At 43.4% G+C, this 23,049-nt stretch overlaps 1 protein-coding gene across 1 annotated transcript in view; it reads left to right on the top strand.

Annotated features, from left to right (window-relative positions):
- Positions 1 to 846: 846 nt before the first annotated feature.
- The window catches only part of ISX (intestine specific homeobox), a 49,828-nt gene continuing 27,625 nt past the window's right edge, over positions 847 to 23,049 (top strand). Inside the window, exon 1 of the mRNA XM_084811735.1 lies at positions 847 to 2,228. Coding sequence (XP_084667861.1) covers positions 2,021 to 2,228 — 208 coding nt within the window. The 5' untranslated portion in view covers positions 847 to 2,020. The remainder of the gene's footprint in view (positions 2,229 to 23,049) is intronic.

Raw genomic sequence — 23,049 nt, forward strand, 5'->3', positions numbered from 1 at the left:
TGAAATTATCTTCAAAAACACTGATAAGCTCTACTTTGGTTATCAGTCTGAAAGATGGCCTGTCTTGCCTCCTAGGGGAGAAATGTGATGAGTACATTCAAGGTGTACTTTGTGTTTCTGCAGAAGTAAGGCCAGCTGCGTTGAATGGGGTTTAGTCTCAGGAAAGTGTGTATAGGATTGCAGCTTTCAAGCGAAAGGGCTGTAGCTCAGTGGTAAAGCACCTGTTTTGCATTCAAAAGGTCTCGGGTTCGGTCCCCAGCATCTCCAGGTTTATCTGGAAAAGACCCCTGTCTGAAACCCCCAAGAGCTGCTGCCAGTCAGTGTTGACAATACTACGCTAAATGGGCCACTGGCCTGACTCGGTATTAGGCAGCTTCCTATGTTCCTATAAGCCAGGTGTGGGGAACCTGTGGCCCTCCAAGTGTTGCTGGGCTCCAATCCCCATCAACCCCAGCCAGCATGATCATGGGTGATGGGATAAGTAGTCCAAAACGTCTAGAGGGCCACAGGTTCTCCAACCCTGCTAGAAATAGACATGGGTAGGTTGGTACTGTTAGGGCGCAATCCTGCACACACCTTACCTGTGTAAAAGCCCTACCGTACACAGTGAGAATTACCTCTGAGTAAACATGCATAGGACTGTACTGTTAGATAATTACAAACACCCTGATATGCCTGACTGTAATAGGTTAGAGCTCCATCAACTTTTCTTTCCCTGAGCAGCTGTTTCACCAGTCCTTGGAAAAAGCCAACATCTTTCATCTTATCAGGTGTGTTTTATTGCCACCTGGTTACACAGTAATTTCAACCTGAGTTTTACAAAGGATCATGTGATGGTATATCAGTTCAACAGTTGTCAGGTAATTGGACAAATGCGGAATGGTCTCTCAGTACAACTGCAGGATAAAGGTAGCAAAAGACACTGCAGTGGGAGAAGAAGCCAAAAAGAACAGTCAGGAAGGTAACATTCAAAATGGAAGCGAAATCTTAGGAGACTTTACTGATTTTTTTAAAGGCACTTTTTTCGAGTGCACCATTTATTAAGTTTAAAGTAAGTAACAATAGGGATCAAAGGGAGAGGGAGAAAAAGACGGACCCCTCATGTTCTTCCTGGTGGAGGCGACATGGAACGGAAGACCTAACCTTTCGGATGTTTCTCAACTGGAACTGTTCTATTATGGAAAAGAGGACTGGGGGGGGGACAGAAAAGTCTTTCTAGATTTCTTTTTCTTTTTGTAATTTCCATTTTATTAAATGCTGGTTGCAAGGCAACAATCTGGGAACTTTTCACAGAGTTCTAAAGCTTACAGAAGATAAAATCACCAAATAGTTGCAGAAGGGATAATAATGGTGGTTCCAAGAAGCTTCTTCATTTAAGCTCAAGACTTTCAAGTATTTCTAAATAACCATAAATAATAGCATTTAGCCATATATATGGCTGTGTATATATATATATATATATATACACACACACACACACACACACACACACTCACTCTCAAGTCCCATACCTCCTATCATTCCAACAAGCAAATGCTGGTGCTTGTGTGCTGATCTCTTGGGAAGGACAACAAAGAAAGTAATTATACAGATTTTCTTTCCTACCCATATCGTATCAAGCTACTCTTTATTGGGCCTTTCTAGCAAGATCTTGGATCTGCCGAGAAGAATACTCCTCCTCTTGGGATTGTAATGAGACTGGATGTATGAAGATCCTTACAACTTCGAACACCACTGGAGGGTGGGATGTATTGTTTTTGGTATGGGTGGGGCTGCACACGCTACTTTTATTTGGTAGTCACACTGTTGCTTATGACTCAAGACTTTTCTAAACCTTGTAGTGGATTTCAGGGACCAGAAACAGAATGTGGGTTTCATTCTGCCTTCTGTCTTTTGAATGAGTCTGATAGGTTTCAGCAAGGAGAGGAAATCCTACTTGTCTTCCCCTTGCATACAATGAACAGCAGAAAGAGTGTGAAATATAGAGAGTATATTTTGCTTACCATAACACATACATTTGATGCTGAGTTTCCACCCTCATCATGGAATAAAAATGAGCAGTTCAAAGGAATGTCGTAACCAGGAGAGGCCCATTTTGTCTTTCTCTATTGAAGAGATCTTAAAAAAACCATCCTCTGAAGCCTGCTTACATAGTACAATGATCTGCAATAACCAAGCTGAGGCTGCTCAACCCCTCGGATCAGGGCCACTTTTGGAAATGTCTATGGGTAAGTAGCACATCTTCTAGTTTATGGAACTTATATGAGCCTTGATCCTCTTATGATCTTGATTTCTTAAGATGGCCACCTGCTGCAATTTATTTAACTGGCCTTTCAATGTGATCCTTAATATCCGCACATTCAAAGTTAATGTCTTTACAGTGCAATCCTATACATGTCTACTCAGAAGTAAATCCCATTGAGTTCAATGGGCTTTACTCCCAGGTAAGTGTGTATAGGATTGCAGCCTTACAGTATCAACATTGCATGCTTTGGACAGGGTGGGTAGGGGTGAAATTAACATGCATTATCCATGCAACAAAGCACGAAAATAAGGGCGCAATCCTAACTAGATAGGCAGCCACCTCCGAACTCGGAGGTAACCACCTATCCTAAGCAAGGCAGGAGAAGCACAGGGGGGTTTGTTCCCTCTGCACCTCCCCTACTTTGCTATTTTTCTCTAGACAGCCATTGTTGTCTGTCCAGCGGTGGGGGGGGTCAACCAGGAGAGGAAGCCACCATACAACACGTTGCCATACAACATGTACGACACACTCTCCCCCCCCCCGGAATCCCCCCCCCCCGGAATGCCCACTTTCAGTCGCTCCGCGCTCCTCTTCCGAGCGCGGAGGATGGTGCGAGGACTTCAGGGGAGGTTGGATTTCTGAGAAAATACTTCCAGAAAAGAGCATATCCTATGGCCCTCTTGACCTGACTAGCCTTTTTTTTATTTTTATGGAGACAGATGTGCACAATGGACAGAAGTCCAGCAGGCGCAGCTTTTTTAGCATGCAAATGCATTTATGGCATCCCTTCTATTAAGCCTTCATTAAAAAAAAAAAAAGACACACAAGGGACATTGAAATTTGTGTCATCCCCCTGCACACACACATACACAAACACACACTTTTTTTAAGGCAAGTTTGCAATCGATTATATCTATTCTATCCTGGATTTACTTTGATGAAATTAGGTTTTTGATGCCCTTTATTTTAAGGGACATACCATCAAAGATTGTCTTAACTTCTTGCATAAATCCACATCCAGAAGGGCAGTCGTATTAGTCTGCATGCAGCAAAAACAACCAATAATCTTATGGCACCTTTGTTAGGTTTATTGTGGCATAAACCTTTGTGGTCTAGAGCAGTGGTCTCCAAACTTTTTTCATCGCACACCCCTATCAGTAAAAAAAAAATGAGCACACACTCCCCAATATATGTATATTTATTTATAAATTATATACATGTACTACTACTATACTAATATATTATGTACATTATAAAACATACACAAAAAATAGAAATAAAAAAGGATGTGATAAAGATGAAATAAACAATATTTTAAAAATATTAATTTATTAATGGTACAAAAACAGTACCAAAAAAATAACATTTTTTAGTAAGAGCAATGTGATTGAATATGCTTCATTATTTTTGAATATCTTTGTTTAACACTTTGTGATAGAGTGATTCAAAAGTCTGGTTCCAAGTTCAGTTTATTTCGATACTTGGTTTTAATGGTTGTCATAGCTGAAAAAGACACCTCATAAAGATAAGTAGATGCAAATGGAAGAAGTGCATCTTTGGCTGCTCTTACTAAATCATAGAATTCATTTTTTCAATTCCATCCACCAATAATGCAAAGGGTTTTGCTAAAATTCAGCTAGTAAATTTCCATCTTCCCTGATGTCAATCAGTAGTTCTTGCAAACTAATAGGAAGGTGTTGCATGTTTATATTTTTAACCAATGGGTTCAAAACCTACTGAAACTCTTCATTTGAAAGGTTTTTAAACAGGTTAGAAAAATCTGTTTCCAAGTTTTTTAGGATGCAATCCTATGCATGTTTAGATAGAAAAAAAAAAAAGTCCTACAACTCCCAGCATTCCTTATCCAGCCATGGCTTGCTGGGGTATGCTGGGAGTTGTAGGACTTTTTCTGTCTAAACATGCATAGGATTGTGCCCTTAACTGTGCAGATATGAGAGTTTTTATAGGTGACACACCTACATCATTTTCGGCAACAAAATATGGAAACATTTCCAAACATCCATTCTCAAAAAGCTCTCTCCATAGCACGAGTTTCTTTCAAAAAGAAGTTACTTTCTCACTCAGTGTTAAAATGTCACCTTTACCTGGAAGGGACAGCTTAAGTGTGTTTATTTTTTCAAAAATATCTGCTAGGTAGCATACTACTGACAGTCACTTGTCATCACAGAAAAGGTCAGAAAATTTGGAACAATACAGAACAAATTCACTCTCCTTCAGCAGGATTGCAGCTGCTTTGGTGCCACGGCCCAGCAAGAAACTGCACCTTCCTGTGCTGTGCCTGGCAGAGACTGGCGCAGTTGCTCTTGGTGGTTGCAGCAGAGGCAGGATAGGACTGGATGCAAGAGAGGAATACCATGGAGCTTCCCTCAGCTCCCATCCCATCCTGCTGCCTCCGCCACCACCATCATTGCACACAATGACAGCTTGTCAGGACTACAGGAGGCTGCTCAATTATCAGGCAGCTTGCATACCAAAATGGATCATCTTGCACACCTCCTGGGGCATGCGCACCCCACTTTGGAGACCACTGGTCTAGAGCCCACTTTCATCAGATTTGTTGTTCAGTCGTTCAGTCATGTCCGACTTTTCGTGACCCCATGGACCATAGCACGCCAGACCTTCCTGTCCTCCGCTCTCTCCCGGAGCGTGCTCAAGTTCATATTCATTGCATCCATGATGCTATCTAGCCATCTCATCCTCTGCCGTCCCCTTCTCCTTTTGCCTTCAGTCTTTCCCAGCATCAGGGTCTTTTCCAGGGAGTTTTCTCTTCGCATTTGGTGGCCACAATATTTGAGCTTCAGCTTCAGTATCTGTCCTTCCAATGAGCACTCAGGGTTGATTTCCTTTAGGATGGACTGATTTGACCTCCTTGCAGTCCAGGGGACTTGTAAGAGTCTTTTCCAGCACCACAGTTCGAAAGCATCAATTCTTCGGCGCTCAGGTTCCTTATAGTCCAGCTCTCACAGCCATACATTACTACTGGGAAAACCATAGCTTTGATTAGATGGACCTTTGTCAGCAAGGTGATGTCTCTGCTTCTTACTATGCTGCCTAGGTTTGCCATAGCTTTCCTCCCAAGGAGCAAGCGTCTTTTAATTTCATGGCTACAGTCACTGTCTGCAGTGATCTTGGAGCCCAAGAAAATAAAATCTGTCACAGCTTCCATTTCTTCCCCTTCTATATGCCAGGAAGTGATGGGGCCAGATGCCATGATCTTAGTTTTCTTAATGTTGAGTTTCAAACCAGCTTTTGCACTCTCCTCTTTCACCCTCAACAAGAGGCTCTTTAGATCCTCTTCACTTTCTGCCACTAAGGTGGTATCGTCTGCATATCGGAGGTTGTTGATAATTCTCCCAGCAATCTTAATTCTGACCTGTAATTCATCCAGCCCGGCATTTCTCATGATGTACTCTGCATATAATGATGTACTCTTCTTAATCTCATCTGCTTCTGTTAGGTTCCTGCCTTCTTTGTCCTTTATCATGCCCATCTTTGCACAAAACGTTCCCTTGAGATCTCCAATTTTCTTGAAGAGTTCTCTAGTCTTTCCCATTCTGTTGTTTTCCTCAATTTCTTTGCATTGTTCATTTAAGAAGGCCTTTTTGTCTCTCCTTGCTATTCTCTGGAACTCTGCATTCAGTTGGATATATCTTCCCCTTTCTCCCTTGCTTTTCATTTCCCTTCTTTCCTCAGCTACTTGTAAAGCCTCATCAGACAGCCACTTGGCTTTCTTGCATTTCTTTTTCTTTGGGATGGATTTCATTGCTGCCTCCTGAACAACAAAGGATGGAAATGTAAACATAGGGTTGGGATGCTCGAGAGCCAGTATGGTGTACAGTGGCAAGAGTGTTGGACTAGGAGCTGGGAGATCCAGGTTCTAGTCCCCACTCGGCCATGGAAGCTCACTGGGTGACTTTGGGCCAGTCACAGACTCTCAGCCCAACCCACCTCACAGGGTTGTTGTTGTGAGGATAAAATGGAGAGGAGGAGGATAATGTAAGCCACCTTGGGTTCCTTGCAAGAGGAAAAAAGGCGGGGTATAAATGCAATAAATAAATAATCTAGGAATTAGATCTTGCAAATTTCAAGCAAATTGACCTGATGGGCACCTCCTGTATCTATCCATCAGATTTTGCTCTTCTCTGAATGTCACCAGTAGATTGACACAGGAGATAACCTTTTGGTAAAAAAAAAATTCTGCAGACTTATTTCTTTAGTAACCCCTGAAGAAGGCCTAAAATAAGAAAAAAAAGCTGAAACGCGTTGGGCATCTTATAATAAATTTTATAATAAATCTTGCATCCTGAGAACCTGTTTCTCTGCTTTGTGACATGCTAAATTAACACCAGGAGTGAGAGATGGAAGATCACAGAACTTCATGCAAAGCACCCCATCATTTTGCAGTGCTTTTGGTTAAATCTTTGAGCTGGCAACCCTATGCTATGCACACAGTTGCTGAACCGCTGGGCAGATGAAATGACAAGGTATGGGGAGAGGTTGGGGGATCTGACAGTATATCCCCACATGACATAACTGTGGTGATTTGGAATATGGAATTACAAACCATTTTGCTCCATGTAGACATTGCAAAACTGTCAGTCTAGGATTTCAAAGAGAAGAGGTGCTGGGAACTGAAGGGTACTGTGCCGACCCGACACACACCAAGCAAAGCAGCTGCACTTGCTTTGTGAACTGGAAGACTTCAGATGCAGTCCTATACATGATGAGACTGGAAAAAGTGCTATAGCTCCCAGCAACCCCTAGCCAGCTTTGCTGGCTGGGGGTTGCTGGGAGCAGTAACACTTTTGTTGGTCTCAACATGCATAGGATTGGGCCCTTAAGCTAATTTCTAATGCTCTGAAGATATACTTGGTCCAATTGCTATGAGCTCTGCTACTACGCAGAACGTCTGCCACATCCGAAGCTGCTATATATAGGGGGAAAAATAGGTACACATGAGTTTAATCTATACCACCATCTTGCGTGACTCCCATTCATTTTAATGAGGGTTGCTCAGGATAGTTTACCTGCAGAGGCCTGTTTGTTGGGCACGTACGAAAGGGCTTTCCCCAATGTTGCTCTCAAACTGTGGTATGCACTCCCTCAAGAACTACGATTGGTGCCCACCCTTTTGGCTTTCAGAAATGGTGTGAAGACATTAATCTAGCTGTTTTAATGGTGTAGTTTCATGTTTTAATCTTTTAGGGCACAATCTTATGCATGTTTAGACAGAAAAAGACCTACAATTTTCAGTATGCCCCAGCCAGCATGGCTGGTTGGGGAATGCTGGGGGTTGTAAGACTTTTTTTTCTGTCTAAACATGCATGGGATTGCTCCCTTACTGTTTTTAATGTTCTTGTTTTTAGATTTGATTGTTATAAGTTATTATGTACAGCCTTGATGGCTTCTTAGCAAATGAGGCAGTAAATAGATATATAGATATATTTCATAATGAATTCTGGTTGAAATCCCTTGTAAAGTTTGGGACTAGATTAATTTAGGGCTTTTTCCACACAAGATTATTTTCCTGCACAGATAAAACTCAGTGTAGGAAAAAGGCATGTGCATATCATGTCATGTCATCATACACCATAACATATTTGTTTGTTTGTTTTGTTTTAAAGATATTTAATTCACCTTTCAGGGCATGCTGCCCTCACGAGGCAGCTTACAAGACTCTAAAACACATGAAAATATCATTATAGCATCTAAGGGTGCAATCCTATCCATGTTTAGACAGAAAAAAGGCCTGCAATGCTGGCTGGGGAATGCTGGGAGTTGTAGGACTTTTTTTCTGTCTAAACATGCATGGGATTGTGCCCTAGACCACTTTCTTTTTTAAACAGCAGCAGGTCAACGTTTTGACAGGTACAGCACAATTCATCCAAATGCAAACTGGAATAAGTGTGTCTTCCGAGTTTGGTTTGAAAGCCAGCACTGAAAAGGCCATACATATCTCTCTGGAGATGGTGTTCTAAAAGTTTGGGGTCACTACTGAGAAAGCTCTGTCCCTAGACCCACCAGCCTAATGGTGCTTGCCAGAGGGCCAAAGATCAGGGCTTCTGACATTGATCTTAATGCTTGGGTAGGCTCACTCAGGTGTAGGCAGTGAGAATATGAGAAAATTCATTTAGTTTGCACATTTATGCCAATACACCAAATCTGCACTACTCAAACCCATACACAACCTGGAATACTGTTCACTGTCATTATCACACTTTTCTGAAATGTGTAATCAAAGTTTGCACATAAAAATGCATATAAAGTATGCATAGTCCAGAAAAATGTGCATGAAGTTTGATTTTAGTCATTTTCTCATTTTTTTCAAAGTTACATTTGTCCTTCTGTCCCATTCCTGCGTCAGTTTGTGATTTTTTCACAAAGTCTGCATGAATATTTGTACATATATTTATGTGCCTATTTCAAAATGAATTCACCATGAGTGCCTTTTTCTTTTCTTTTTTGGTGAAAAGGCAAGATATAAATAAAATCAATCAATCAAATAAATAAGTTATACGTTTGGTTTGCATTTTTGTACTCGTTTTTCAAATTATATGTATTTTTGCATGTTTTTTCTCCTAAGACGTAGCATTCTTTACTATTTAAAGTTTTTATTAGTTTTTCATACAATAAATGAACACCAACCAGTTTCCCCACCCCACCTACACCTCTCTAAAATTATCCCTTCCCCACCCTCAATAGTAATCCTGTGTCCTTAATTCTTAACATGTACTCTTGTGCACACATCTGTGCAATCTATACATTTTGGGGGCACATGTTTCTGTACTGTATGCAGTGCATGAACACATCCAAAGTATGTAACCTTGACTGCATAATCGGGGACCCTGTTTTTTACAGGTGTTCCAACTGTGTACAAATCCTACATACTTTCAGCTTGGAAGGCATGTGGCACAAAATCAGCTACCACAATCCCGCTCCTCACATCCATGTGTGGTCATACTACACTGATGGTTGCATGAAGAGGGCTATAAACATTAAGATAACCATTGTAAGTTCAGCTCCAGTGAAATTTGAGAATGGGCAATTTTGAGCAGAGAAATAACAGGGGGACTTAATCCTTTCCCAGCCCGGCTGCTTCTCTTCAAATTGCTCCCTCCCCCCAACCTCCTGTGAGGTTCTAAATATGTCTTTAAGCCTCACAAATGTGTTTTGAACCTGTAGGTGAAAACAGCTGCAGAGGGTGCAATTTGGAGTGGAAAAGCAGTAGACAGGGAAAGGGTTAAGCACATGCATACATACAACATACAACACTTTTCTCAAAAATTGTCTCCTCTGAAGCAGCTTTTCCTAACGGGAAAAAAATGAATGGTTGGGTTTGGATACATGTAGTTAGGTCCTCAGTGTCTACAGATTTGGCTTCACAAGTTTGCATAATTTAGACCCCGCATGACTCATAGTTGAATATGTGAACTGCCTGAAATATTGTGTCTGTAGGGCTATGAGGCAGGGATGTTAGAGAAATCCACAACAGAACCAAATGAGTTCAGATTTTTGTGCATCTGAGCTGCTTTTCCCCTCTCGGGTGGACTTGTGGACCATATTTCTAACCTTCAGTAATTTTGTGCAAATGTCATTGTAGAAAAATAAGCAAACAATTAAAAAATCCGGCCAAAACTGCACATTTGCCCCATAGGGTAAAGTGTAAAAATGTGGATTTGGGGGGAGATTTGCGCATTTTTGCACATGTGAATTTGTGCAAATAACAAAACAAAAAAACTTCAATTTTGTCAATGGGTGGCTGATGGAATGAAAGATGCCTGACAATCCGTGGAAGACAGATGGAATGGATTTTATGCAACACAGACATCCATACTATGAGGTGACATGGAAAGTTTGTCTTGAGCATGTTCTGTAATGGTTGCCATTGCCAGCCTGTGCAGATATTCTTCTCTAGATGTGGAAGGATGGAGGGATTATGCCTGTACCATACTCAAAACAAATTCCTGGACTCAGGATTCTTGAATACAGAAGGCAGAACAGGCATTACTTTAAATCCATATTGAGCAGTGATGCCTTTTTTTCATTTCTACTTTAGAGTAAGTGCAAGGGACCAGATCTGGATCTTAAAATCTGCCCTAGGGTCCCAGTTCAGATCAGCCCCTCTGCGCCTATGCTAGAGTAAAAATGAAAAAAAGCTGTAGCTCCTAGATACAGACTTAAGAGTAATGTCTGTTTTACCCTCTGTATTCAACAATTCCCCCTTCATGGATCACTGCCCTGTTGTGGTGAAGGGGCTTGTGTAACTCAGTGAAGCCATAAGCTATGCTGTGCAGGGCCACCCAAGACGGACAGGTCATGGTGGAGAGTTCTGACAAAATGTGTTCCACTGGAGAAGGAAATGGCAACCCACTCCAGTATTCTTGCCAAGAAAACCCCATGGAAAGTATCACAAGGCGAAAAGAGATGATGCCAGAAGATGAGCCCCTCAGGTCGGAAGGTGTCCAATATGCTACTGAGGAAGAGCAGAGGGAATTTCCAAGTAGCTCCAGAAAGAGTGAAGCGGCTGGGCCAAAGCCGAAAGGACACTCAACTGTGGATGTGTCTGGTGGTGAAAAGAAAATCCGATGCTGTAAAGAACAATATTGTTTAGGAACCTGGAATGTAAGATCAATGAATCAAGGTAAGCTGGAGGTGGTCAAACATGAGATGGCAAGATTGAACATCGACATCTTGGGAATCAGCGAACTAAAATGGACAGGCATGGGTGAATTTAATTCAGGTGACCATTATATCTACTACTGTGGGCAAGAATCCCTTAGAAGAAATGGAGTAGCACTTGTAGTCAATAAAAGGGTGGGAAAAGCAGTACTGGGGTACAATCTCAAAAATGATAGAATTATCTCAGTACGAATCCAAGGCAAACCATTCAATGTCACAGTAATTCAAATCTATGCCCCAACCACTGAGGCCGAAGAAGCTGAGGATGATCAGTTCTATGAAGACCTACAACACCTTCTAGAACTAACACCAAAAAATGATGTCCTCTTCATCACAGGGGATTGGCATGCCAAAGTAGGAAGTCTAGAAATCACCGGGATAACAGGCAAGCATGGCCTTGGTGTACAAAATGAAGCAGGAAAGGCTAATAGAGTTTTGCCAAGAGAACATGCTGATCATAGCAAACACTCTTTTCGAACAGCACAAGAGGCAACTCTACACATGGACATCACCAGATGGTCAATATCAAAATCAGATTGATTATGTCCTTTGCAGCCAAAGATGGAAAAGCTCAAAGATGTATAGTCAGTAAAAACAAGACCTGGAGCTGACTGTGGCTCAGATCATGAGCTTCTTGTTGCAAAATTTTGGCTTAAATTGAAGAACATAGGGAAAACCACTAAACCACTCAGGTATGACCTAAATCATATCTCTTATGAATATACAGTAGAGGTGACAAATAGATTTAAGGGATTAGACCTGATAGACAGAGTGCCTGAGGAATTATGGATGGAGGTCCGTAACATTGTTCAGGAGGCAGCAACTCAATCCATCCCAAAGAAAAAGAAATGCAAGAAAGCAAAGTGGCTGTCTGATGAGGCTTTACAAGTAGCTGAGGAAAGAAGAGAAGCGAAAAGCAAGGGAGAAAGGGGAAGATATATCCAACTGAATGCAAAGTTCCAGAGAATAGCAAGGAGAGACAAAAAGGCCTTCTTAAATGAACAATGCAAAGAAATCGAGGAAAACAATGGAATTGGAAAGACTAGAGATCTCTTCAAGGAAATCGGAGATATCAAGGGAACGTTTTGTGCAAAGACGGGCATGATAAAGGACAAAGAAGGCAGGGACCTAACAGAAGCAGATGAGATTGAGAAGAGGTGGAAAGAATACACAGAAGAACTATACAGGAAAGATCTGAATGTCCCTGATAGCCATGATAGTGCGGTCACTGAGCTTGAGCCGGACATCCTCGAGTGTGAAGTCAAGTGGGCCTTAGGAAGCATGACTAACAACAAAGCTAGTGGAGATGACAGTATTCCAGCTGAGCTATTTAAGATCCTAAAAGATGATGCTGTTAAAGTGCTGCACTCAATATGCCAACAAATTCGGAACACTCAACAGTGGCCGCAAGACTGGAAAAGGTCAGTTTACATTCCAATTCCAAAGAAGGGCAATGCCAAAGAGTGTTCAAACTACCGTACAATTGCAGTCATTTCACATGCCAGCAAGGTGATGCTCAAAATCCTACAAGCTAGGCTTCAGCAGTATGTGAACCGAGAATTACTGGAAGTACAAACTGGGTTTCGAAGAGGCAGAGGAACTAGAGATCAAATCGCCAACGTTCGCTGCATCATGGAGAAAGCAAGAGAATTCCAGAAAAACGTCTATTTCTGCTTCATTGACTACACTAAAGCCTTTGATTGTGTGGATCACAACAAACTGTGGCAAATTCTTAAAGTGATGGGAGTACCAGACCACCTTATCTGTCTCCTGAGAAACCTGCACAAGGGCCAAGAAGCAACAGTAAGAACCAGACATGGAACAACCGATTGGTTCAAAATTGGGAAAGGAGTATGACAAGGCTGCATATTGTCGCCCTGCTTATTTAACTTATATGCAGAGTACATCATGAGAAATGCCGGGTTGGATGAATTACAGGTCGGAATTAAGATTGCCAGGAGAATTATCAACAACCTCAGATACGCAGACAATACCACCCTAATGGCAGAAAGCAAAGAGGATCTCAAGAGCCTCTTGTTGAGGGTGAAAGTGGAGAGTGCAAAAGCTGGTTTGGAACTCAACATTAAAAAAACTAAGATCATGGCATCTGGCCCCATCACTTCCTGGCATATAGAAGGGGAAGAAATGGAAGCAGTGACAGATTTTATTTTCTTAGGCTTCAAGATCACCACAGACGGTGACTGTAGCCATGAAATTAAAAGTCCGCTTGCTCCTTGGGAGGAAAGCTATGGCCAACCTAGACAGCATAGTAAGAAGCAGAGACATCATCTTGCCAACAAAGGTCCGTCTAATCAAAGCTATGGTTTTCCCAGTAGTAACGTATGTCTGTGAGAGCTGGACTATAAGGAAGGCTGAGCGCGAAGAATTGATGCTTTCGAACTGTGGTGCTGGAAAAGACTCTTACAAGTCCCCTGGACTGCAAGGAGGTCAAATCAGTCAATCCTAAAGGAAATCAACCCTGACTGCTCATTGGAAGAACAGATACTGAAACTGAAGCTCAAATATTTTGGCCACCTAATGCAAAGAGAAAACTCCCTGGAAAAGACCCTGATGCTGGGAAAGATTGAAGGCAAAAGGAGAAGGGGACGGCAGAGGATGAGATGGCTAGATGGCATCACCGATGCAATAAATATGAACTTGAGCACTCTGGGAGAGAGCGGAAGACAGGAAGGCCTGGAGTGCTATGTTCCATGGTGTCACGAAGAGCCGGACACAACTTAACGACTGAGCAACAACACAATTCAAGAATTCAAACTCCAGGAATTCAGCTGGTGGGCCTTTGGGTTCTAGTAAAAAACAAAGGAGACCTGGGAAGCCTGAAGTCTGCTTATCCCTGCCTTACATGGATATCTGCATAGGATTGCAGGCATCAAGTAATGAACACAACAAATTTATGGGAATGTATGTGACTTCCCTGTTACATCCCAACTTCAGGTAAGGGCCATAGCGCAATGACAGAGTACATACTTTCCAGGCAGAATGTCCCAGGTTCAATCCCTTGTAGGGCAGGGACAGACCTGTGTCAAACCCTGGATTGCTGCTGCCAGTCAGTGTAGGCAATGCTGAGCTAGATGCTGAACATACAGGCTCTTTCTCTGCTATGTTAGCAGAGGTAAGCAGTGGAGGCTGGTGACTCCGATGTCAGTGGGGCAATGAATCCACTCCAGGTTTCAGTCAGAACTCTAAGGGAGTTATCCAAGTACAAAGCCTTGGAAAGCTCCTTTAGCATTCTGACTGGTTCTGATGGAAACCTGGAACAGATTCACCACTCCACTGACATCAGAGCCATCGGCCTCCACTGGAGGTAAGGTATGTCCTTCTGACTAAAGACATTGTAAAATGCTACTTTTTCTAGAGAAAACAAACATGACCCCAGGGAATTCCATCAGCTGAGTAAAAATGTTGGCTGTTAAGGAATAGTGTGAGGCATCTTCAAGCCAAAAAAAGAAAGCAGTTGATTTTCTGCTTCTGCCATGTGCTCAATGAGCATTATTGCCAGCATGGTGCAGGGCAGCCTCAGATGCATTTTATATAAGAATAATACTTTTCACTAGATCCAATAATTAAAAACATAATGCCATAGATATTTCCAGACCAGATCAAATCACTTATAAATCTTGAAAGCATTGATGAACTTTTTTTGACGTTTCCACCATTTATTTGGATTTTGTTGCCATTATTTTTTTCTCCCAAATTTTGACCTTCCAAAACAAAATGAAATTTTGGAAGTAAAAGAGATGTGTAGGATAGACCATAGGCCTGCAGAAGCCCTAAGGCTGCAATCCTATACCCACTTACCTGGGAATAAGTCCCACTGAATTCCATGGCACTTACTTCTGAGTAAACATGCGCGGAACTGTACTGTAGGCGAATCTTTTAAATAACCCTTCACTCCAGTCTTTCCCTTTCTCTTACTCCACTCTTTCACCTTCTGTAAAAACAAACTTCTTTAAAAAGGAAATTGTAATGTTAATTGTTTCTGTGTTTATTGGCTAGAGTTGTGTGCCACTTTTCTGCCAAAGTAGTCAAGGAGGTTTACAGTTTAAAATAATGGCAGAGGGAGCAATACTATGGGCCCTAGACAGAGTCCAGAGGGGCCATAGAATTGTTCAAGTTTGCAGAGCCGAGGCTGTAGACAGTGCTATGACCTTGGAGCTGGGAATGTGCTCTGGGCCCCCTCCTCCAGCCCCTCACAGCCGGTGTGGAGAGAACCATGCCAGCTGCCTCTCTGAGTTCACAAACATGAGCTCATAGGGGAGGGAAAGGGGGCAGTTCTGTGGGTGGGGAGGGGAGGAGACCGAGGCAGCTGGCTTATGGAGAATCTTCCAGCTGCCCCAGCCTCCTTCCCTCCCTCTCCACACAGCCCCAGCTAGAAGGGCAAAATTGCCCATCTAGCTAAAATGCATAGGATGCATAGCATGCTAAAATGTATAGTGAACAAGCACCCTATGATAAAATGCATAGGATGATCATAAGCCTCCGAGTCCAGGGGCTTATGATCATCGAGGGCGCAACCCATACAACTGTGTCCTTACAGTCTAAGAAACAGGATACAAAAGGAACATGGAGGGAAGAGGACAACCAATCCATTTTAATTTTGAAATTGCACCATGGCCCACACTGGGACTTTACTACCATGCTTCAACCCACCCACCCCGTTCAGGGCTCTTTTGTTTCACACCATATCCAACCTGAAGAAGAATGCTACAAAGCTTGCTGACTGTTCTGTAACTTTTTGGTTGGCAGTAGCCCTGGTCCCACACTCCCTGGGACTGATTTCCCAAATTACTATGGTGCTTTTTTCCATCCCACCAGCTGTGCCTCTCTCCGGGATGGGAGTTCTTTTGAGATCATGTCATAGGGAAGCATGAATTTCTCTGTCTCTCAAACTACCGGTAGTATCTAACATTAGTCCTATGTAGAGTAGACCTATTGAAATGAATAGGACTTAAGTTAGTCATGACTAACCTATGTTCCATTCATTTCAGTGGGTCAACTCTACATAGGACTAACGTTGGATACTACTACCCCACAAGCTGTAGTTTACCCACACAAGCACACTCTCTCCATTCTAGAAAAGGGCCTAGGCGAGCAGCTCAGTGTTCAGAAGGTGTCTTGTTCTTCTCTAGCACTTGCTCCAGCAAATTTCACAAGAACTGAACAAAGATACATAGATGTTGGAAAATAGGGCTGTGCAGGGACCCCCCGATCTGACTCGGAAGCTGCTTTGTGGCTTCAGAGGTGGGCCCGATTTGGCTCGGGCTGATTTGGGGAGGGCGACCCAACTCAGCCCCGAACCCAAACCCAGATTTGGATGGCCAAATCCTGCTTCACACACACACCCCTTGACACTTCCATGCAAAGCCCCAGCTCCTTACATGGGCGGCGGTGGCAGCGGCATCCCCCAACCCCCCACCCCACCTCCTCCTCTTCTGCCACTTCCTCCTCCTCTGTCGCTATCATCACCTGTTCCGTTGCCACCGCAGCAACACCTCCATCACCACCACCTCCTTTGCCACTGCCACTGTCATCGCTGCTGCCAGCTCCTGAGGCCTGGATGCACCTCAGCTCTTATTGCAGGGAGTCGCCATGGCAACTCCCTGCAATAAGAGCCGAGGCATGTCCAGGCCTCAGGAGCTGACGGCGGTGATGACGGCACCGGCAACAGCGGCAACAGTGGAGGTGGCGGCAGCCATGACAGTGGAAGTGGCAGAAGCAGAGCCAGCGGCAGCACTGACAACAGTGATGGGCGGCTCGTGTAGGGACCTTGAGGCACTGGCATAGCTGGACCGCGGCTGCCAAAGCTCCGAAGCACACCGAGGTCTGTCAGAGAGCCCCCAGCCCACTCCGGGTCATTTCGTGCCACTTCTGCTTCACCTCAGGAGGGGCTCAAAGTGGCCCGAAGCAGCCCGCTTCAGCTCAGGCTTCAGGCTGAAGCAGTGCACAGCCCTACCAGAAAATAGGCTCCCACAAATATCCTCAAGCATGATCGGCCATTTAGCCTTAATTTCCTCTCTCTCGTGGTAATGGGGTTGCTGCCTGGGCTGGGGTCCCCTGAATCTCCAAGCCCCAGCTGACTCTACCCTTCCCCCTTCCCATGCTTGGCACCTGAGGGGATGAGACAAATAGCGGTTGGTCCAAGCTGATGGAGGAGGCCTTGTTGTGGAATGCCGCCACTGCTTCCGTTCAACTTTGATCAGTCATGGATTGAGACGCACCCATTCAAGACCAGTGGATTAGCCAATCCTGGGTGAGGTGGATCACTGGCTATGGTCAACACTGCACACAGCATTCTATAGGCCTGGCCAGTTCGCGATCTGCCAAGTCAAGCCCCCCAGCCATAAACTGGGGCCAGCTTGTTGCTTGACATCTCTGTTGCCACCAAATATACATTCAGCTGCAGCCAATCACAGCTCACTGTCAAGTGTACATATACAATACATGTTTGTCATATTCATATTATTAGATGTGCACTGAAAACATTTTGGATGTATACCTAAAAACAGAATGCATGAGGTAGTCCTTAGATCTTTGTCTGGGTGTGTCCTTGCTTCTTTAAACAGTATTCCGATAACAAAAGATACGTTATTTTTCGGTGCTAAGCAGTACTTACGGCTTCCAATTTTGCATTTGGCTACAAGACACTAGTTTGTTTTGATTTGAACTAATGTTCCCAGAAGTGAGTTCAGCCATTCTACCTACATTTTTCCCCTGCATCTTGCTACAAATGCTGAAGCCAAGGCAATTTGAAACAAACCTCCAAGCCATTGCTCAACTGATTAGTAATATTTCTCTCAACCTGCGCTGGGCTAAATGTCACCATTCTTAAAGTCAAATGCTACATTTACCAAAGAAAATGTCATCCTGGCTCCAAAGCCCTCCTCTCCCCAACCCATAATTCCTAGCATTCTGTGTTTTACTGCTCTGCTTTTCCCTTTGCCAGAAAGAGCATATTTTAAGGCCTGCAACAGAAGTTAACATTTTCTTATTCATGTTTTAAAACCTTGTGGAAAGGAAGTGGCAGAAAAATGGCTGAAGATACTTGCATCTTAGTAATAGTGATGAGTTTTAATTGATCCTGGATTTGTTTTACGGTTTGGCTGATCTATCAAATTCATTTTTAGATATATGTTGTCTCTGTGTATACTGTCTGTGAGGTTTTTTATGCTTTTAAATTTTGCATAGTGCATTTTTTAAATATTTTCAACCTTTGTAAACTGCCTGGAGAGCTTCGGCTAATCAGAAAGGATGGATGGGAATATGTTGGGACACATCACAGGAGCTTTGTAGGTTTCATAGTCAACGCCGACTTATTAGGGTCACCACTTTATTTTCTAGCAGGCCTCCTGTTGGAGCACTACAGCAGAAATTCAAGAGTCAAAGCTTCTCACTGCATGGAACTGAAGCGTCTGGGTTATTTCTCTCAAACTAGGAGTATAGCTCCCTTACTGAGCGGGGCAGCTCAGAATGGTCCTCATCAGCAGCGTCTCTGAGTTTGAACAAAAAGCAGTGCTCAAACTATCCATATATATTAATGCACACATTTTTACTTAAAACTTGTTCTAGGGTGGTCGTGCACGCATAACCAAAAAACAAAGGAAAAGAAAACAGAAGAGGACACCAATTTGCATAAAATGTGCATATGCTAGTAAAATTGTATAGATGCACATTTAGAAAGAATGACTATCATTTCAATAGAAATACTGTCCATCTCATGATACCGGGGAAGATTTTGACCAGGCGACCTCTGTGTGCCTCCTTGGTCTGTTGTCTAAATGCTAGACAGTCAGATGCTAAGTGCCTCGTCTCCTGCAACACCGGCCACCCATTAAGGGCTGCTGCTGCTGGCCACGACAGCAGCAGGAGAGTGGGGCGGGGGGGAGGGGTGCTGCCACCATTGTTTACTTATGGGGCAGGGCAGGTGGCTGGTTTGTGCCAGTTTTTAGGATTTATCACACAATCCTATGCACGTTTACTCAGAAGTCAGTGCCACTATGTTCAATTGCCAATTGGGTTTCTCCCAGGTAAGTGTGCCTAGGACTGCAGCCTTGGCAGCCTTCCCAAGATCTTTGTAAATTTAATTCAAAATAAACACCCATTGGATTGCACTGTTAATTCTTGAACATTAATTTCTACAGTAAGCAGAACTGCCAAATGCAACCTCCTCTGTCAGCTACACTTTTTGGTACAAGGCTGGCATGTATCTGGGCAAACAACCCCTGGTGGAGGGAAGGGAAACAGAAAAAAATCAGTTGGGGGGAGAGGAGAAAGAAGGTGTGTGTGTGTGTGTGTGTGTGTGTGTGTGTGTGTGTTTCAATCCAGCTGGGTATGTGGACATTTCTGTTGCAAGATGGGAGATATATAATGAAGAAGCTTAGGAAAAGCTAATGGGTAATGCTGGGGCACTAAGGGAGTGTGCAAAGGGTCTGTTTAAATGAGAAGGGATCTGTCCATGAGGGCTGAGTTGAGAGGGTGAAGCTTCCATAGGGTATCATGTTTTGAAAACCTAAAATGTTTGTGTGTGAATGAGTGAGTGAGTGAAAAAGATTTAACATCCCTGCATTTTTTCTCATACATCCCACTGAAATACCCTTGCCTTACTCTCAGCTGCACTGTTCTTGGATCCCAGTTGAAGGCTGTATATAGTACAAGGTTGCACAATCTTAGAAGGGGGTGTGGCTGTGAGAGGGCATGGCTGAGACTGTCACAAAGGGACCCTGCACTTCTGAATTTGCCACTACACTACTGATTAAATCCCTCCTCTACAAAAACAATATAAGCAGCCGCATTTAGTTTCTAAATCCCTTGTACCCCAAGAAGAAATGCAGTGATGGGGAAATCTTGATCTGTTGAATTTCTGCCTATCACACAGCTCTTAAAGGTGTAGAAGCCCCTTCTGGAAAACAGTTGCATTTGTTTATTGTGGAGGGATGAAAGCAGTCTTAAAAAGTAATCTGTATTAACTTGGCAGTCAAACCAAGAACACCATACAAAGCACCTGATTGCCAAATGCAAACATTTACTATGCAGGTGTTACACTGTGCACTGGAAGATCAAATGGACACCCTTCTTCTCCACCATGCACCTAAAATAATACCAGTTGTGGCCACATAGACATGACTGCACAGTATGTGCAATTATTTCCCCCTTTGGAGGGGGGAAAATAGCAGAAATTGGGCCATCATGTATATGATCCTATTGCGTAGAGTGCTCATGTCAGGCATTGCATGATGCTCAATGTGACGGGGAAGACGGGCATGCCACCCTCCACCATGCAAACTGGAATGCCATTCCCATAAATATCTAAACCAAACCAGACCCATGGAGAATAATGCCGTGATCCTTCTCTATTACCTCTTGCCAACCAGCTTTCTCTGTCTCACATTGGCAGGAGGAGCCATTGGTATGAATGTGATGAGCATATCTTTTTTGGGTAGCAGAGGAAAAGCATGTTGTGGCTTTATGTCATTACACTACAATGATCTGGGACCTTTGGATGATCCTGGCAGGGTGATGATCATGAGGTAAGGAATAGGGCTGCCTGAGGATTTTGTTTGGTCTGCTTTCTAAACAAACTGCCCCAATCTGCAACTCCTGGACTCATGTGTATCAGAATGCAGTCATCCTTGGGACTGGACGCTTCTCCAAATTGTGCAATGCAGTCTGCAGCTTAAAAAAAAAAGGTATCAACATTCATATTGAACATGCATATCAGGGTTGCTCCCTAACAGTGCTGGGGTAATATGTCAACACTCTCACTCCAGGACTGCTCTCTGTGGTCCAGAAATCACTCCAAGTCCTGGGCTGGTAATTGTGGTGCAGGCTGTGGTATTAAAATTGCTCCTGATCCAGTCACCTATCCCACATTGTGCTAGGGATGGGTGAGCTCACCAGAGTCCTGATCATGCACCGCTCACTGGACCCCTGCCAGCTGCCCACCCCTTTCACTGCACCGGTCCGTGTCCCAAGCCGGGCAGTCCGTGTGCACCCAGCAAGCATCGTGGAGCCACCCGTTTCCTCGCCGAGCTGCCATTTTACAGGAAAACTGTAGCTCGTCCTTGTCCGTAAAAATCTATCTGCACAAATGGTGGCCGTAAAGGGGCCATTCATGCAAAACTACAGGGGTAAATGGTCCATTTATGTAAATGGTCCATTTATGCCTGTAATCTTGCATAAATGGAACCTTTATGGCTGCTATTTGCACAGATGGACTTTTATGGACAAGGGTGAGCCACCATTTTTCTGCAAAATGGTGGCTGGGCAAGGAAGCGGGTGGCCATGCTCTTACCCGGCTCAGAGAGCGCTGAGCTGGGCAAGTGTGGGGATTCACGGATTGGCATCCAGGGGGCCAAGCTGGTGATTTCTTGCTGGGCTTCATGCCCCAGCTGGACACCCACAACATCCCTAAGTTGTGCCTCTTCACCTGAGCCATCACCCAAAGCAGATGACAGAACCTCAGACGGAGCAGGGCATTGTCCACCTGGCTGTTGCTTTAAGTGACAGGAAGCCTATTTCGGTGGGCTTGAAGCTGTAGTTGACATGTTTATCTTGTTGCTGATACCTTACATGAGATTTAAGGCTGTCACTCTTTATTAATCTAAGAACAGTCTCATGTCTTAATTCCCGGCTGAGGAGACCATGTTTCCTGCCTCAGCATCCTGGGTGGTGGTGGAGGAGGGGAGGATAAGTCCCAAGGACTGCCATTGCTGCCAGCAGAAAGTACACCACTTTTGTTCCCTTTTGTATTTCTACCCCAAATCATTCAAATGACAGTCATCCCCCTCCCTTCACACTACAATTTTCTTGTCTGTGAATGGGGCACTTTCCCCTTCTTCCTCAGCCACTAGGGAAAAAAATCTAAATAAATAAAAATGCATCTTTGTTTATTTATATGCATGTTCTATATATGTTTCATAGAGCATTCGAGTGGACCAAAAGAGATACAAAATGGAAAATACATTATCTTCTATTGGCGTGACATTTGTCATCATTGTAATGATATTCATGCTTTCAATTTACAGAGATGATTAAAAACAAAAATTCCATAGTCACTAATGGCTGTCAAAAGGAAAAGGCTCAATTAGCTTCCCCATCCAAACAAGTGAAACATCAGTCCACTTAATAACTATTATTACTCTCGCCTTTCCTATTCATTTTGGAGCCAGACTTGGACCAAGCTTCAAAAAGGTCAACACATTTGGGTTGTATTTAACTGTGTTTAGAATCTCACAGATTTGCAATCAGGTGAAAAACTAAAGTGTGAACAATGGTTAATGGACTTGTGTAATTCGCAAGGTTATTTTCTTTTTACTTGGAATTTCTTTTGGTATTTGAATTACAGGAAGGGGGGCAGAGGGGACATGCCCCCTTACCTTATCTGATAACTCCCTTGGAAAAGCCCATGGGGACACCTTTTGTTTTACATATACGATGTTCATTCATGGAATGTCATGTCCAAGGACTTCCTTCTGGACCTACTTAGAAAGTGAGAGAGGGGTGCTGTACTTTCTAGCTTCTTGATGTGGCTTTTACTTACAGAAGGATTTTTTTAAAAAAGAAGAAATAATGGAGAAAAATCCCGTGGACCACCTTGTAACTGTAGGTTTAATAAGTAGCAGCACACACACAAAAGTCGATTTTGTGTCCACCACCACTGAACATTACCAGTTCTTTCCCTTCATCTTTGTTGGAAACCAAGGTCTGATGAAGGGGGGGGGGAAGAGACCTGTGCACAGCCCTAAAATCAGTGTATGTAATCTAAACCACAATGTGCCACAGCCACAGAGGAGGCTGCCCGCAAAAGCGTATTGCGTCAGAGCAAATACCCCCAGATGCCTGTACAGGTTCATTCCTCTTCTCCTACATTTCCTTGGATCTGAGATACACAGGTCACATTTTATAAGGCTGCCAGGCAAAGTTATTATCAGGGCTGTGTAAAGCTTCTGATAATAGACCCTGGGTTATGGGACTGTTTTATAAATTAATAACATTGTTGTCCATTTCCTCTCGAACATCTTTTGTGGCTTTATTGGCTTTTCCCAAACTGATCGAAGAACTTGTCATTACAGTCTAAGGATTTAATC

This window comes from Heloderma suspectum, chromosome 7, assembly GCF_057233095.1.
Source record: "Heloderma suspectum isolate Gila_16-S chromosome 7, 16-S_ref, whole genome shotgun sequence".
Taxonomy (NCBI): domain Eukaryota; kingdom Metazoa; phylum Chordata; class Lepidosauria; order Squamata; family Helodermatidae; genus Heloderma; species Heloderma suspectum.